Source organism: Polypterus senegalus, chromosome 17 (genome assembly GCF_016835505.1).
Source record: "Polypterus senegalus isolate Bchr_013 chromosome 17, ASM1683550v1, whole genome shotgun sequence".
NCBI lineage: Eukaryota > Metazoa > Chordata > Cladistia > Polypteriformes > Polypteridae > Polypterus > Polypterus senegalus.
This window is the reverse complement of record NC_053170.1, coordinates 31441303-31458570: the sequence shown is the minus strand read 5'-3', so window position 1 is coordinate 31458570 and position 17268 is coordinate 31441303. Positions and strand designations below refer to the sequence as shown.

General features: G+C 41.3%; 1 protein-coding gene across 1 annotated transcript in view; it reads right to left on the bottom strand.

Annotated features, from left to right (window-relative positions):
• Positions 1–17268, bottom strand: part of LOC120517459 (XK-related protein 8-like) — a 30687-nt gene that overhangs the window by 12979 nt on the left and 440 nt on the right. Inside the window, exon 1 of the mRNA XM_039739798.1 lies at positions 17128–17268. This exon is cut by the window's right edge and continues 440 nt beyond it. Coding sequence (XP_039595732.1) covers positions 17128–17268 — 141 coding nt within the window. The remainder of the gene's footprint in view (positions 1–17127) is intronic.

The window sequence follows — 17268 nt, the reverse complement described above, 5'->3', positions numbered from 1 at the left end:
AGTGACATTTGGCATCTGTCAAGCGTTGTAAGCACACAACCGGTTTCATCGATAAAATCACATCCAGCTTTTGAGAGTTTAAACATTCATAAACATCAAATTGTCCACTAAAGAAATCGTCACCTGTGAATCTAAGATGTTTAAGAGGCATTGGCGGTTGTCGAAAGGTGTAAAATATTTGGCCATTTCGGTACACTTGAAAGCGACAACCGAACAATTCAGCGGCAGCCATCAACTCACATGCAGAACCATAGGTGAAGGGCTTAAGCATTTCACTCTTCTAGTGCTCCCTATAATTATCTCCTGTACCGTCATCAGTCCACACCTTGAACCTGTCCCAGTCATTCAATACATAAGACAGAATGTTCCTCCGGATATCAAGAGTGAGCCTGATATGGCCGTGCAATATGTAACAAAGAGAATGGAAAAGGTAGGTGGTATCTCCGGGCATGGAAACCACTCGGTAAGTGACAGTTCTTTGATCGATAGAATTTCTTGAAGATGGGCCCATAAGCAACAAATACTGTTGAAAAGTTCAATATGGCGGCCGACAGTGGTGTCATACCACCGAAATAAGCATGTACATTGGTTTCGGTTAGCTAAAGGAAGCCACCTACCAAATTTCGTGAAGATGGGGCCGTAAATAAGAAAGTTCAACATGGCGGACGTTGTTGACCGTTATGACCGTTACGCGTACAATTTCGAAATGAAACCTGCTTAATTGTTGTAAGTAAACTGTAAGGAATGAGCCTGCCAAATTTCAGCCTTCTACCTACACGGGAAGTTGGAGAATTAGTGATGTTGGAAAGTTCAATATGGCGGCTGACAGTTGTGTCATACCACGAAATAAGTATGTACATTGGTTTCGGTTAGCTAAGGAAGCCGCCTACCAAATTTCGTGAAGATAGGGCCATGAATAAGAAAGTTCAATATGGCGGACGTTGACCGTTATGACCGTTCTGCGGAGAATTTCGAAATGAAACCTGCTTAATTTTTAAAGTAAGCTGTAAGGAATGGCCTGCCAAATTTCAGCCTTCTACCTACACGGGCATTTGGAGAATTCGTGACATTTGGAAAATTCAATATGGCGGCCGACAATGGCGTCATACCACCGAAATAAGTACATACATCGGTTTTGGTTAGCGCAGGGAAGCCGCCTACCAAATTTCGTGAAGATGGGGCCATGAATAAGAAAGTTCAATATGGCGGACATTGTTGACCGTTATGACCGTTACGCGTAGAATTTCGAAATGAAACCTGCTTAAGTTTTGTAAGTAAGCTGTAAGGAATGGGCCTGCCAAATTTCAGCCTTCTACCTACACGGGTAGTTGGACAATTAGTGACGTATGGAAAATTCAATATGGCGGCCGACAATGGCGTCATACCACCGAAATAAGTACGTACATCGGTTTTGGCTAGCGCCGGGAAGCCACCTACCAAATTTCGAATGAAGATGGGGTCAGCCTTCTACCGTTCGCGTATACACAGGAAGTTTGAAAATTGGCGGCGTTGGAAAATTCAATATGGCGGCCGACAATGGCATCATACCACCGAAATAAGTACGTACATCGGTTTTGGTTAGCGCAGGGAAGCCGCCTACCAAATTTCGTGAAGATGGGGCCATAAATACGAAAGTTCAACATGGCGGACGTTGTCGACCGTTATTGACCGTTATGACCGTTACGTGTAGAATTTCGAAATGAAACCTGCTTAACTTTTGTAAGTAAGCTGTAAGGAATGAGCCTGCCAAATTTCAGCCTTCTACCTACACGGGAACTTGGAGAATTAGTGATGAGTGAGTGAGTGAGTGAGTGAGTGAGTGAGTGAGTCAGTCAGTCAGTGAGTCAGTGAGGGCTTTGCCTTTTATTAGTATAGATATATTAGCAATTAACTTTAGTGTAGAAATTAAGACAAATCAAGCATGCCAAGCAATGATTAAATGAAAGCACATACTATACTTCTTTTTATAGCTTAAGTTTCAGGTCACTATTGTAAAAAGTTTGGAAGGCTTAAGAGAGGGAAAACTCATATATGGAATTGGAGCCTTGGCCAGTTAGAGAAAATGAAACAGCATAGAAAGATTACAAATTCCATAAGGGGGCCAGTAATAGAAAAGTAAGGAGATAATAAGGGTTCCCATGGAAACTCAAGGTCTGGTCAGACAGGAGTAAAAAAAGAGGTTGGGAGGAAACCATCCACCCAGTCTTAGACCAATCAAAATAAGCCAAACAGACACCAAGAGGAACAATGGATAGTAAAACCAGGTGCAGAATGAGCTAATCGAACGCAGCCAAAATGATAAGAAATTGTTATAAATACTTCAACTGTTGTAATGATCAGGGCTCAATCTCATTCGGCCGTGTTGTTGATTTATTGCAATAAAGCCTTAAAACTCTGTCTGTCTATCTCGAGTCCTAATAGCCTTTATTTTTAGGTAAAAAGCCTTCTGATGATTAATTTTTCGCCACGACAGTCTTCTGATCACTGCGTCAGGAAGTCTGTTCCTGCCCACAAGAAGATAATCTCGAGGAAAATAACAAAAGGCTCACAACAGAAACTAGAACTGCAAGGTTACTTCTTTAAAATGTACAGTATGTGGAAATATGTGTGTGATTGTATTACAGATTACAACTGAATGTCATGTTTAACTTTTCAGTAGTTCAAAATGTTAGGCCCACCATGTTGCAAATGCCACATATTTTTGTGAAAAAAAAGTTCTGAATAGAATGCAAATGCTTGTTTGTCTGTTAATGCAATGCCTGTCCTTCTTTAGCCTTATTACTGTTTATTACGTTTGGAGTAGGTGTTAACATGGCAAACTGAATATACGGTAGATGTTTTAGTACAGTGGTTCTCAAACTCAATCCTGGAAGGACCCCCTTTTGTTTCAATCAACTTTACATTTTACAGTGGACCCTTGACTTACGAACTCCATTCGTTCGCGAGGGCTGGTGGTAACTCAAGTTGGTTGTAAGTCAAGACTATTTTTCCCATAAGAAATAATGGAAATACCCATAATATGCTTTGAACCTCCCACAGCAACACTTACTTAACCTTTTCATAATAAAAAGGGTTGTATAATGTGCATAATTTACCAAAACACCACTTATTTTTCTAATGTACTAACCAAAAAGTTATAAAAAGTGCCTAGCCTACCAGAAACAACAATTTCATACTGTACTCACCATTTAATTTGACATCTTTGGCCTGCAGGAAGGGAGGAGGAGGAGGAGAATGAAACGGAAAGGTGGTTATTGTTTAGAAGGAGCCACCTTATGCAAATCTTTTCTTTGTAAAATTGTCAAGATGGTGGATTTCGACATGCTGTACATATTAGTGAGATCAGTCACACGAACACCACTCTCATATTTCCGCACAATTTCCTTCTTCGTTTCGATTGTGATCGCTGTTTCTCAAGTTAATAATGACAATAGTCGAGCACTCAGTTCAAAGCTGGTCGTGTTGTGAACTGCTGTAATAATGCACTCCAAAGCAAGCTGGTGCTGATTCAGCCTGATGACATCATCATGTGCCGCGCCAGCCCGCTAGCTAACATCCCTTAACAATCGCTTTCTTTACTTTTGTAACCTTCTCTTCCTTCCTTAGCAATTATGCATCTTGCTTGCCATGGTCTTAGTGAATTATATAAATAGATAAATCACTGCACTGACCGAAATTACGTCCACAAACACATGTATCTGGGCTCCGACTGATGCTTACGGACGCTCTCGGCTGTTTGTTTACAGTCGCACAAGCGGATACACGTGACCGCATTCGGGTCATAACGCAAGATGTTGGTCGTAAATCAAAACAAAACTTTTGGTCATAAATCAAGTTGTTCACATGTCAGGCCGGTCATATATCAAGGGTCGACTGTAATTGGACTCTTATTCTGAATAAGCAAGCTGTTGTTTCTCATTTTCAGTGTTTCAGAGTCACTGTAGAAATTACAAAGCTAGGTTTGGTAAAGTTGTATTAGAATGTGTCAAGCTTTTATGTATGTTACATTGAAATAATTTATGGTGTTTTTTAACTTGGTTTTTAAGATCCTCATCATGTTTTTCATTCTGTCTTTCCATATGTTCTAATTATTTAATCCACTCTTCACTAATGGCCACTTTAATGTGCCTGACACTGGTGCTGTTTGTCCTGTTTCTGCTCAGCGTGTTGTCATTGTTAGTATACAATCAAGGGAGAAAGCCATTGAGTTAAGCATGTAAAGGCATAGTGAAAATATAAATATATCTAACTGTATCATAAATGTAAAAAAAATACAAATATGGTGCTTTTCTGAATTCTAAATATGAGAAAAGACAAAAATCGGCTTATTAAACAAGTATAGTGCTGGCTGTGCATTTGGGATGACCAACAACATGCAGGCCCATGACTGAGTTTGAGAACCTCTGCTTTGGCAGACACCTGCAGGCTTAACTCGGTCAAGACCTGGCACTTCTGTTTAGAGGAGTTTAGCAATATTCCTAAGAAACATTGTTTTATCTGCTGCTGTCCGTTTCTGAAAAAAATTAAAAGCATTTTTTTTGAATGTGGGAAAATTTCTAATTCCTTGATCATGCAATCTTGAAGGATTTTGGAGAAACATTGTTGGCATTAAGAATAAATCATAAGCACAGAATTAGTCTACTGGGCACAGAAAAAACAAAAAATATTCAACAGAACATACATTTAAAAATTTCTGTTTGTATTACAGGTTAGGGCAGCACAGTGGTGCAGTGGTAGTGTTGCTGCCGTGCAATAAGGAGACCGGAATTTGCGTCCCAGGTCCTCCCTGTATGGAGTTTGTATGTTCTCCGGGTGCTCCACTTTCCTCCCACAGTCCAAAGACATGCAGGTTAGGTGGAGCGGAGACACTAAATTAGCCTTTGTGTGTAGTTGTTGTTGTGTGTATGTGTGTGTGTGTGTTTGCCCTGCAGTGTACTGGCACCCTGTCCAGGGTTTGTTCCTGCCTTGTGCCCTGTCCTAGCTGGAACTGGCTACTGCACCCCCTGTAACCCTGTTCTGGACTAAGTGGGTTAGAAATCAACTGATGACTGTTACAGGTTAACAGCTTGATGGCAGAGTGTTCAATTCAGACAAAGCCAGTAAGGATGCAATAGACAAAGGCAACGACTGCAGAGAAAAGCTGTAATTTAGCAAAGTCGAATCCCTATTCATGGCAGTACCTTTCATTTGTGCTTGTCTGAATAGCCAATGGTCATACATTGTGCATTGACAAAGTTACATAATTTCAACTTTTGACATTGCATATTTGTAATTATTGTGAAGGTAGTGGACTAATAAGTGGAAGTGTAGATAAGAATGAACTGAACTGAAAGAAGTTATTTGAACTGAGCGTATAAATAGTGCAAGGCAGTTCACCTTTAAAATTTAAATGGGTGGCACGGAATTTGTTTATGCAATTCAAACAAATGAAATCCATTAGCTTCATCATGTATAGCAATAGCAAGACACTGGGATGCTGAATATTTTACATTTGGAATGTTTATGAATTTTAAATGTAATAACATTTGGTGTACTTTTAACAACCGAGTTTACAAAGAGCTGCTCAAAAGAAACCCTTTTTACACACAAACTAAACAGAAATTAGAAGAAGAAGAACACTGCTGCTGGCCCCTGCTAAGTCGGGTACTTCCCACGTTTTCCCCAGCTTCTAGCCCACTACAGTGTCTCACCTATTGTCTCTGCGTCTTGCTCAAACATGGCCTCTCTGACTGCCGGCAGTCACCCTTTACCCTAACTTCAAAGAGCTTACAGGTAAGCTATTACTGCGTTTAATTCCTGCCTGCAATGATCCAAATGGATATCTTCAAATGCACCCTCTGTTAGGTTCTTGCTGGAAACTGCATCCCGGCTTAAGTTTTGTTAATTATTTATTTATTCCCTTTCATCCGTATTTTGTTAGTTGTTTCTTATTTGATTTATGAGTTTCTATTTCAAAACTGATTTTGTGTTTGCTACTTCCCTTTCCTTCTTTTTTCCCCTTGATTGAGCTTAGAAAAGTGAAGACTCCCAAATGCTAAGCTGTGCTGTCATTAGGTGACTTGAGGCTGCCATATTTGAGGGGTCTTCCTGGCTTCTCTGTAGCACTGGGCCATTGAGTTTCCTTCTCATCTGGAACCCCCCTTAACTAAGCTGGGCATATTCCTCACATTGTGAGTCAGCTTATTTTTCTTAGATCTTGTTTTTCACCTTTGATACTGTAAATAATTACTTTGGGTTTTAAAATATATTAATTTGGAGTCTTCCCCTTTCTAGAAGAATTTGGGAATTCTATTCTAGAGATGCATTGGAATTTTTAAAAATAGGTTTGTTAAGATTTTCACCATTTTGTCTAATTTTGAGCTTTGTTTTTAAAATTTGCTATTATTGCTGAATTTTGTCTTTACAATAATTGTGTTTATTACTTAAGTGTTGTTATTTTAAATTTTGTTTAAGCATCTTCCCTCCTGTGCATGGAGTTTCCATGTTCTCCCAGTGTGGTGTCTTCATGGGTTTCCTCCCACAGTCCAAAGACAGGTTAGGTGATCTGGTGATGTGATATTGGCCCTAGTGTGTGATTGGTGTGTGTGTGTTCACCCTGCAATGGACTGGCATCCTCTCCAGGGTTTGTTCCTGCCTTGCACCCTGTGTTAGATGGGATAGGTTCCAGCACCCTCCGCAACCCCATTCAGGACTAAGCAGGTTAGAAAACAACTGTGAAAATCTTCAGTCCTATTAAAAGTTTAAGATTTTCTTTTTTTTTTCTTTAGAAATTTGCCTTCAATGCACTCAGGTGCAAAATGGAGTTATAAATTAAATATGTTGTTAGAATATAATGAATTGTTTTGATGGGTTCAGTCCGTTTCCTTTCATTCTGCCTCATAATCATACCATTCTCTCATATTGGCTCAATTTATATCATTCACAATGAACCTAACCAGCACATTTTACTGTTGCTGGAGTAACTTTAGAACTCTGAAAAACTGCAGGTAGAAAGAAGGAGAGCTCCAGAAAACTCCACATACATGGTGACTGGGCCAGTAACATATACAGACCCTGGAGCCATGGAACAGCAGGGCATACTACTGCCCCACCATGTTGACTCCACTTTGTGTAATTTCGTACTTTTTGCTTCTGCTTGAGTTCAGCATTTATGATATGAAATCTATGGGGTTTTCAGTTCTTCTGTGGATAGTACAGTATAAGTAGGCCTTTATAGGCACTGTAGTGAAGTATTACTTCTGCTAAATTAAAGTATTCCTTCAACTATGAAAGAGCTGTTTCTAGTTTTTTACATTTACATCTTTTTAACTTTGTCACCTTGGGGCTTCCTCTATAGTGGTGAACTTATGTTTCATTGGATACAGATTTTTAGCATCCACATTGTAAAATGTGTCCCTTTTTCTCCAAAGACACCCATTCATGTGAGGGCATGAAATGGAGAGGAGAGGAGAGGTGCTGGGCCCAGGGAGATTATTGACAGTGACAATGACAGATTACCAACTTTACATACACTCCTGACTTTAACCTTACTAAAAAGGCATAGCTGGCAGTTTAATAACAAGTAACAAATCCTCTTGTTGTTCTTCTTCTTTTCTCATTTCTGTGTGGGTCGATGTGCTTGATCAACCTTCTCCAGACAGTTCAGTCTTGTAGCCCCTCCCCAGTTAGACCCTTCTCCTTCAAATCGTCTTTTACTTTATCCATTCACCTCCACTTTGGCTCCCCTCACTTTCTCTTCTCCTGTTCTTCCATTGCCATCACTCTTTTGCCCACATCTTCATTGTCTCTCCTCATCTCATGTCCATGCCACTTCTGCCTATTTTCATGTACTGTTTTAGACATCTCTCCCACTTTTGTTGTACCTGTGATTGTCTCATTTCTTATTCTATCCTTTTTTGTAACTCCACACATCCATCTTAACATTCTCATTTCTGCTACGTCCAACTTCTTCTCCCTTTACTCCCCGTGTCTCAGCTACATACTTTACATCCTTATCGGTCTTATCCCAGTCACAAGCCTTCTCCTTAGTTCTTCAATCACACACTACTCCTGATACCTTCTTTCAATTGTCCCATGAACACTGCACTCTATGGGTTGTCTCTGCATCTTATTTTCCATCTTGGCCTACCATTGAACCTACATATTTACATCCATTCACTCTTTTCAATAGCTCTTCCGGCAGGCTAACTTTTGAATTCTGGTTATCATTCAACCTCAAATATTCTGTCTTCTTCCTGTTTATCTTCAATGCTCTATTCCAAAGCCCTTCTCCATTCTTCAAACTTCCTCAGTGTCATCAGCAAAAAGCCTGTACCAGAGGGGTTTGGTCTTGTATCCCAAGACTCAACACATCCATAACCAGATCAAAGTGCTAAGAACTTAAAGAAGCTCCCTGGTGCTGGCCTACTCTTACTGTGATCTTGTCTGTTACCCCAACGCTGCATTTAACCCTAGTCCTCAGTCCCTCATACTTATCCTGGACAATCATCACATACGTCTCTGGTACTCCTTTCCTTCTAATGCTCCTCCAGACCTCTTGACATGACACTTAATCATAAGCCTTCTCCAAGTCAATAAACACCATATGCACTCCAATCTGTTTTACTTGATGCTTCTATTAACTGTCTCAGTGTAAAGACTGCATCAGTTGTTCTTCTCCCTGGCATAAAACCAAACTGCTCCTCCCCAATGGGGATCTCTTCCCTAAGTCTTCTCTCTATAACCCTTTCCTTTATAACGCTTTTCTTCTTGGCTGAAGACGGGGCCAGTGTTGCCTCAAAAGCTTGCATATTGTAATCTTTCTTGGTTAGCCAATAAAAGGTGTCATTTTACTTGATTTCTCACTATAACCCTTTCCCAAATTTTCATTGTGTGTGACATGCTGAATATCAAATGTCAAGTACCAAATCCACTGCTACCTGATACTCAAATGCTGTCATATTTAGTTATGCACCACAAGCCAGCACTTGAAAACACACACAACCTCCACCCCACCGTATAGTGCGAATGACATTTAACAGAGATATACAACAAGTGTAACACTCATAGTCTTGGCCTACTCCGGTTACATGATGGATGAGCTGGTTGGGCTGAATGTTCTGTTCTCACATTCTAACGTTCAATGTGGCATAAACAGAGAACAAAACACAGTCCAAAATTACAACAAAAAAAAGCCTCACCTACAAGTGTGAGTACAGACTGAGTGGATTTACATTGTTGGACAGGTTGTCTCTTCAGAGTGTGATTTTTGCAGACCTTTGTATTGAATTATGTCAACCAGTTCAAAAAGTATCAAAAATGATATTAACCAAACTGAAAATTCTGTGTATTCTAACCCATAGATATTTAATTCCATTCATCTGTGAAGGTAACAAATAAAATTTCTTTAAATGATGAACTTAGGTTAGTTGGTTTCTTCCTGTATGAGAGGGTGTGGTGGTATGCATGAGAATGCCCTGCCATGTGCTGGCGCCCTGTCCAGGCTTGGCTCCTGCCTTATACTCTACTAGCCAACCCACGGCATACCATACGCCGCATAATCAGGCCGGTTTGTTAATGATTTTTAAGCACAGGGAGAATATTAACATTTGAAAAATCAGTAATGTAATAAATCAGCAAGAAAAGCAACATTGTAACAATGCACGGAACGAACCAACACACAATCATCCGTGACTGAAAACTGGCGGACCGCCATAGTGCCTTCTCCTCCCAGACGGAGGGATGGGGGTGGACAGCGCGGAGGGTGGAACGGGAGGAGAGGAGAAGGACGTCCATTCCGCTCCCTCCGTCATGCTAGTCTGCTGATTTCTCGTTCAGTATGTACTGCCCGCTCATGTGCCGCGGGCCGGTGAAAAAGGAGTGTTGGTGGGCAGGGAAACCTGTTCCTGCAGGAGCAACTAAGAAGATTCATGTTTGTCGTGGATGCGAATTGCTGTATGTAGCGTGTAAAACAGTTTGCTATGGTGCACGCGGTTGTGCGTCGTAACCAAAAACCAATTTTTAAAGACTGCTTACTTCATTGTGTTTTAACCTCAGTTGTAAAGGATTGTTTTAAGGATCCCCTGGGACACCCCTCGCAAACCGTTTTACACGCCGCATATGGCGATTCACCTTCCGCGAGAAACATGCCTCTATGAACAGTCAACGTGGCTCGGAGGTGCATGTGGCCTCTACGACAGATGAATATAAATGCCGCCTTTTTTCTGTGTTGTCGCATCCGAGTTGGTGGGCGTGGCTCTGCGAGTTGTCGTATCCAATGGTCTTGGAGTTGGTGGGCGTGGCTCCTTCCTGCGTGCGCCATAGGTGTCTGTCTTGTCGGTGGCTTAGTGAATCCACGCCCCTTCCGGCGTGCTTTCCGTGGGTGTCTTGCCTTAGTGAATTATATATATATATATATATATAGATACTGCTGGGACAGGCCCCAGGTCTGGTGACCCTGAACCAAATAAAACTGGTTGAATATTTCTTTAAGGTGGGCAGCATGATGATAAATGGCATGAATCCCTCAAAACTCTAGATTCCTGGGTTCAAGTCCCAGCTTAGTCACCGCATATGTGGAGTTTGTGTGTTCACCCTGTGGCCACAAGGGTCCTTTCTAGCTAACGTCCCACTGGACCCAGTGCTGACTGGGCTAGGCAGCCAATGACATTAAACTGGATAAGCAGGGTACAGCATGTCAATACAGAAAAGGAATGAAGAAATATTCCTCTACACCATCCATTGATTTCCTTATGGAAGCAATCTGGGCATTTGTCTCAAAAATGATAAAAATAGCAAAATTTAAGAGAAGAAAAGGTAACAACACTCATGCAGAATCTCATCCAGTAAAGCCTTGATTGACAGCAGGCCAGTACTTCACCTTTTGCAGTAATCCTTGAGAGCCCGATTAAAAAAATTAATCTTAAAGACATACAGTCATGTGAAAACATTAGGACACCCTTTGAAAGCATGTGGTTTTTTGTAACATTTTTAATAAATGGTTATTTCATCTCCGTTTCAACAATACAGAGAGATTAAAGTAATCCAACTAAACAAAGAAAACTGAAGAAAAGTCTTTTCAAGATCTTCTGTAAATGTCATTCTACAAAAATGCCTATTCTAACTGAGGAAAAAGATAGGACACCCTTGCCCCTAATAGCGAGTGTTACCTCCTTTGGCTGAAATAACTGCAGTGAGACGGTTCTTGTAGCCATCTACCAGTCTTCGACATCGGTCTGAGGAAATTTTACCCCACTCCTCAATGCAGAACTTTTTCAGCTGTGAGATGTTTGAGGGGTTTCTTGCACGTACAGCCCTTTTCAAGTCACCCCACAGCATCTCAATGGGATTCAAATCTGGACTTTGACTTGGCCATTCCAGGACTCTCCATTTCTTCTTTTTCAGCCAATCTTTGGTTGATTTACTAGTATGTTTTGGGTCATTGTCATGTTGCATGGTCCAGTTCCGCTTCAGCTTTAATTTTCTAACTGATGGTCTCACATGTTCTTCAAGCACCTTCTGATACACAGTAGAATTCATCGTGGATTCTATGATGGTGAGCTGACCAGGTCCTGCTGCAGCAAAGCAGCCCCAAACCATGACACTTCCACCTCCATGCTTCACAGTTGGTATGAGGTTCTTTTCTTGGAATGCTGTGTTTGGTTTACGCCAAACATGTCCTCTGCTGTTGTGTCCAAATAATTCAATTTTGGACTCATCTGTCCAAAGAACATTATTCCAGAAGTCCTGGTCTTTGTCAACTTTATCTCTGGCAAATGTCAGTCTGGCCTCGATGTTTCTCTTGGAAAGCAAAGGTTTCCTCCTTGCACACCTCCCATGCAAGTTAAACTTGTACAGTCTCTTTCTGATTGTAGAGGCATGTACTTCTACATCAACAGTAGCCAGAGCCTGCTGTAGTTCTCGAGATGACACTTTAGGGTTTTTGGAGACCTCTTTTAGCATCTTGCGGTCTGCTCTTGGGGTGAACTTGCTGGGGCGACCAGTCCTGGGCATGTTGGCAGTTGTTTTGAAAGCCCTCCACTTGTAGACTATCTTCCGGACAGTGGAATGGCTGATTTCAAAATCTTTTGAGATCTTTTTAAATCCCTTCCCAGACTCATAGGCTGCTACAATCTTTTTTCTGAAGTCCTCTGACAGCTCTTTTGTTCTCACCATGGTGCTCACTCTCACTTCAACAGTCAGGAGCACACCAAACTAAATGTCTGAGGTTTAAATAGGGCAAGCCTCATTCAACATGCAGAGTAACGATCTACTAATTATGTGCACCTGGTGTGATATACCTGTGTGAGATCTGAGCCAATTTAAGAGGGAATACATGTGAGGGTGTCCTATCTTTTTCCTCAGTTAGAATAGGCATTTTTGTAGAATGACATTTACAGAAGATCTTGAAAAGACTTTTCTTCAGTTTTCTTTGTTTAGTTGGATTACTTTAATCTCTCTGTATTGTTGAAACGGAGATGAAATAACCATTTATTAAAAATGTTACAAAAAACCACATGCTTTCAAAGGGTGTCCTAATGTTTTCACATGACTGTATATTTTTCCATAATATGCCAGTCATGTCACTGATTCCTTGCCAGATCTCTAGAATTCCACTTAAAATCCAAATACTGTGTCTTCCAAAGTCCATCAGAGTGGCCAAGAACAAACCGTGACACCCCTTTAATACTGAACCCAAGAAGTTGAGAAGACACGATAGGGACAAAATACAGGCATTCTTGATAAAAGGCGAATGTCAAGAAGCCAATTATAAGAGATGTCTTAATGATGATCTTTGATGTTAGTTTGAACATCTGAAAAATGATCGCTCAATGGGGGGAAAATCACAATCCATGTGCATCTACCTTTAGAATTGCAACCCGAGTTTCAGGTTTAATGCTGATATGTTTTTGCCAAGACGCATTACAGATCATTCTCAAAACCACTAATCCATTTCAGGAATGAGCAGTCCTGGCTGCCGTGGGCACAAGGCAGAAACCAAACCAAACATCAAACAGTTTTATACCATTTGGTGTGCGGTTCATCGTATAATCAATCCCAGTTTGCATTAGAACCTAGTCGTTACATGAAACGCAATCAACAAATCACTGCACCAGATTATATACTGTACTTGCCCAGAGATGAAATTCACACCAAGAACACTGGATCCTTAAGGCAGCAGTGCTAAATTCAGTACAAAGGTGCCACCCATAAGTAAACACTAATAGAAAAAAAGATTACAAGAAAACAAATAGCGGGTTAACGTTAAAATTACATTAAAAACATGGCATAATTAAAATTGCTGATAATGTGCTACTTGTATATTTTGTATTTATTCATCAATCCATCCATTATCCAACCCGCTATATCCTAACTACAGGGTCACGGGGGTCTGCTGGAGCCAAGGCAGGAAACAAACCCCGGGCAGGGCGCGCGCACACACACACACACACACACACACACCCACACACACACCATGTACAATTTAGAATCGCCAATCCACCTAACCTGCATGTCTTTGGACTGTGGGAGGAAATCCGGAGCACCCGAAGGAAACCCACACAGACACGGGGAGAACATGCAAACTCCACGCAGGGAGGACCCGGGAAGCGAACCCACGTCTTCTAACTGTGAGGCAGCAGCGCTACCACTGCACCACCGTGCTGTCCTTTATTCATGCTAACTTAATTAAATGAAAAGGTAAATCCATCCCATATTGTAAATATCCTATGTCAGGGGTTCTCAAACTCGGCCCTGGAGGACCCCTGTGGCTGCAGGTTTTTGTACCAACCAGATTCCTAATCAGTGACAACACCTGATAGCACCGATCTCATTTAATTAGCTGGTATTATTCATCTTTTACTCTACATTCAGAAAAGCACAGCAGCATGATTTTTAAATTTATAAGAAACTTAGAAATATTTCTGTTTTTGCTATGGATTTAAATGCTTAACTCTCTTTTTATTACATTTAGCCCTTTCTCTGTGCAGTTTGCTCCCTTCATTGAATCTTAATAATGACAATTAAAAACAAGCAGAGCAGAAACCCAAGCAAACAACACTCAATCGTGAAAGGCTGCAACTACTTTAGCATCAGCCCCATAAAGTAGTAAATAACGGATATAACGATAACGGAACGGTGAATGACAATCAAGATGAAAATACTGTTAAAAAGAAAAAATACATATAACTGCCTAGTACATTTTAATATATATATATATTTTTTTAGTACTTAGTTTTCTAATTTGTATATTGTTCCCAAAACAGGGAATCTGGGAAACAACAGTTCACTTAATTATAAGCCCATGAGTCCAATTAAAAACAGAGGCTGGCTGGAACAAAAACCTGCAGCCACAGGAGTCCCCCAAGACCGAGTTTGAGAACCCCTGTCCTATGTTATGTGCCATTCATCAGAGATGGGCTCTGAGTTCTGTGACCCTGAAGTGTACTTACCAGGTTTGAAGGTTGGGAGACAAAGTCAGAGAGACGAGATTGCTTTGGTTTGGACATGTGCAGAGGAGAGATGCTGGGTATATTGGGCGAAGGTTTATGGATGAGGTGAGAGAGGATATGCAGGTGATGGGTGTGATAGAGCAAGATGCAGTAGGCAGGATGATATGAAAGAAGATGATCCGCTGTGGCGAAGAAGAGGAAGAAGGTTGGCAGATGGATGAGGTGGAGGAGGTTGGGAGGGATGGGTATTGAGAATAGCAAGCACTGAGCTTCAGCTTATCAAAGCCTAAAGCAAGAACGTTTGTTAAGGCAATTTAACAGATTTAAGAGGAAATAAAACTTAAATGAGGCTTTTAAGGGCATTTGTGTATTTGGACAGTTCTGTCCTATGTTGGCAAATGTATCACCTGCAATTCAGAACAGCTAATCCACCTGAAGTTAAGCATGTTTGGGCCCAGCCAGTACTTGGAAGGAGTCCAGCTAAATTAAGCTTAGATGGCTGCTGGAAGAGGTATTGATGAGGCCATTAGGGATCACTTACCCTGTGGTCTGTGTGGGGATCCCAATGCTCCAGTGCTGTGACAGGGACACGGTGCTCTAAAAGCTGACACCGTCCTTTGGATTAGTCTTAAACCCAAGGTCCGGACTCTCTTTGGTCGTAAACAGTCCTTGGGCATCTTTCAAAAAGAGTGGGGTGTTTCCAGATGTCCTGGCTAAATTACCCATCATGTCCTTGTCTGTCCTGGTCCCCTGATTAAGCTCTGTCCCTAACTCACTTCCATTCACTTATTCATTTACTCAATCTGCTTATTGCAATTTGGGATCATAGGGTGCCACTGTTTGTTCTGGCAGCTTTTAGAGCCAGACAGGGCCAGTGTTTTAGTTACGTAATCTGTACGTGTCTGGGATGTGCCAGAAGAACTTGAAGACCCCGTTAGAACATGCAAACACAACACAGGTCGCAAACAAAGTAGGATTTCAATCCTGGACTAAAACAATAAACACTGCCACCTTTTACCAAACTGAATCCTTTGAACTGGCTGCACTTTCCGTTCACTGTTAAGCAAACCAAGTTGTAAAGTGTAAAGCTTTGTTATATCTAGAGTCTTAATTGAAGCCTGCCACTGAAGTTACATGCAACATGTTATGCAACAGATGTCGCTTTTTCAAAGCCATTCATTATAATCAGTATACAAAATTCCTTTCAGATGTCTGTTTCAGCTCTCCAACAGAAAGCCATGTAATTATTTTAGAAAATATCCATTATTTTACACAACACCTAAATGAACAGAATTTTCAAGATTACAGGGAGCCTGTGCCTATCATGGCACCCTTGGGACCAAGACAGAATCCAGCACTAGATGGGGTGCCACTCCAACTGGAGACACCCACACATTTATGCACTGGGCCAGTTTTATAGTCGGCAGTCAACTAATCTGCACATGATGTGGGAAGATGTGTTAGGGTAATTCCGGGGAAGTGATATGAGGTACCAACTTGCAAACCACACTACACTACACATGTGTAATTTTATGGACTGTCAGAAAAGATGGTTTTAAAGTATTAAGTGCTATGTGTGTATAGTGCTGAATGTCAAAGAGGGCAACACAAGTATGTGAGTATTACTGTGGCCAGCCAGATCTGTGTGGTGTGCATACATTCTCGCCAGGGGGACACACCTCATAGATAAAAAGGTTATCATGACTCTGTGTGGTCAGGGAAGGGTCGGCGTGGGTGTGTGCATGAGTGACTGGGCCCTGCGTTGGACTGGTATGCCATCCTGGGTTGGGCCCTACTTTGCCCCTAATATCTTAAGCTCCTCCTGTCTTTCAGTGGAAAAAGCAAATTCATAAATGGTGAACAGCTTGATGTGTCTGATGGGATTTGATGGTAAACTGCTGTTCTGTTTCTTCTAAGAATGAGCTACTCTTACTACAATACAGTATAGTCTGGCGATGTTTTCTGATATAGTGGCCCATTGTCCTTGTTACATTGTTCCTAAATTTGCTTGTCCAGAGCAGGGCTGAGGGAAGGCTGGAGCCTATCCCAGCAAGCATCAGATCAAGGGAAGGAACAATTCCTGGACTGGGCACCAATATTCTGCATGAATGTCATTATTATTATTAAAATGCCTAATTCTAAGTAAGTAGCCTTTCTACTGTAATCTAATACAATCTATGCCAATATGCTGTGCTGTTTCCTTTTAACATATGACAAAGATATAACCGTTTAGCCCAACTCTTCTGCCATATTCAACAGCTAAATTACTCTCCTTTTCCAAACCTTCTCGCCAGCTGTTCAATTATCAACTATTAAATTCATTGCAAATACGCGCTGCTTTAATTATGAACCATCCATTTCCTGAACCTTTTCAACCCAGGCAGGCACTAGTCCCGTTTAAGACGACCGACACTGTCGGCCAGCATTGCGCAAAGACCGACCCCGTGACAGGCGCCATACCGTACATTGCACGAATAGGACTATCACTACGGTCAGTGGTGCTTTAACTGTATCAGTAGTGTAAATAATCCTCTCAATGCCTAAAATATCTATGATCTACAAAAACACATTTTTGGAACAATAAAGTTGAAAAGTGTGAACGCGTTCTCAACTAGTCCTCTAGAGCCCAGTGCACCAGGACTTGTCGCCCAATAAAGGCACTACATATGTAAAGTGAGCAAAAAATAAGGATACAAACCTAAAAAGGAAGCCCAAATGGAAGAAATGGAGCAGCCTCAATATTCCGCGTCTCCAGAACAGTCCCTCTTTTGCTGCTACTTCAGAGAAGTCTTCCAGTTGACTATCGTATTGAAACCAGAACCAGCTAAACAACTGCACC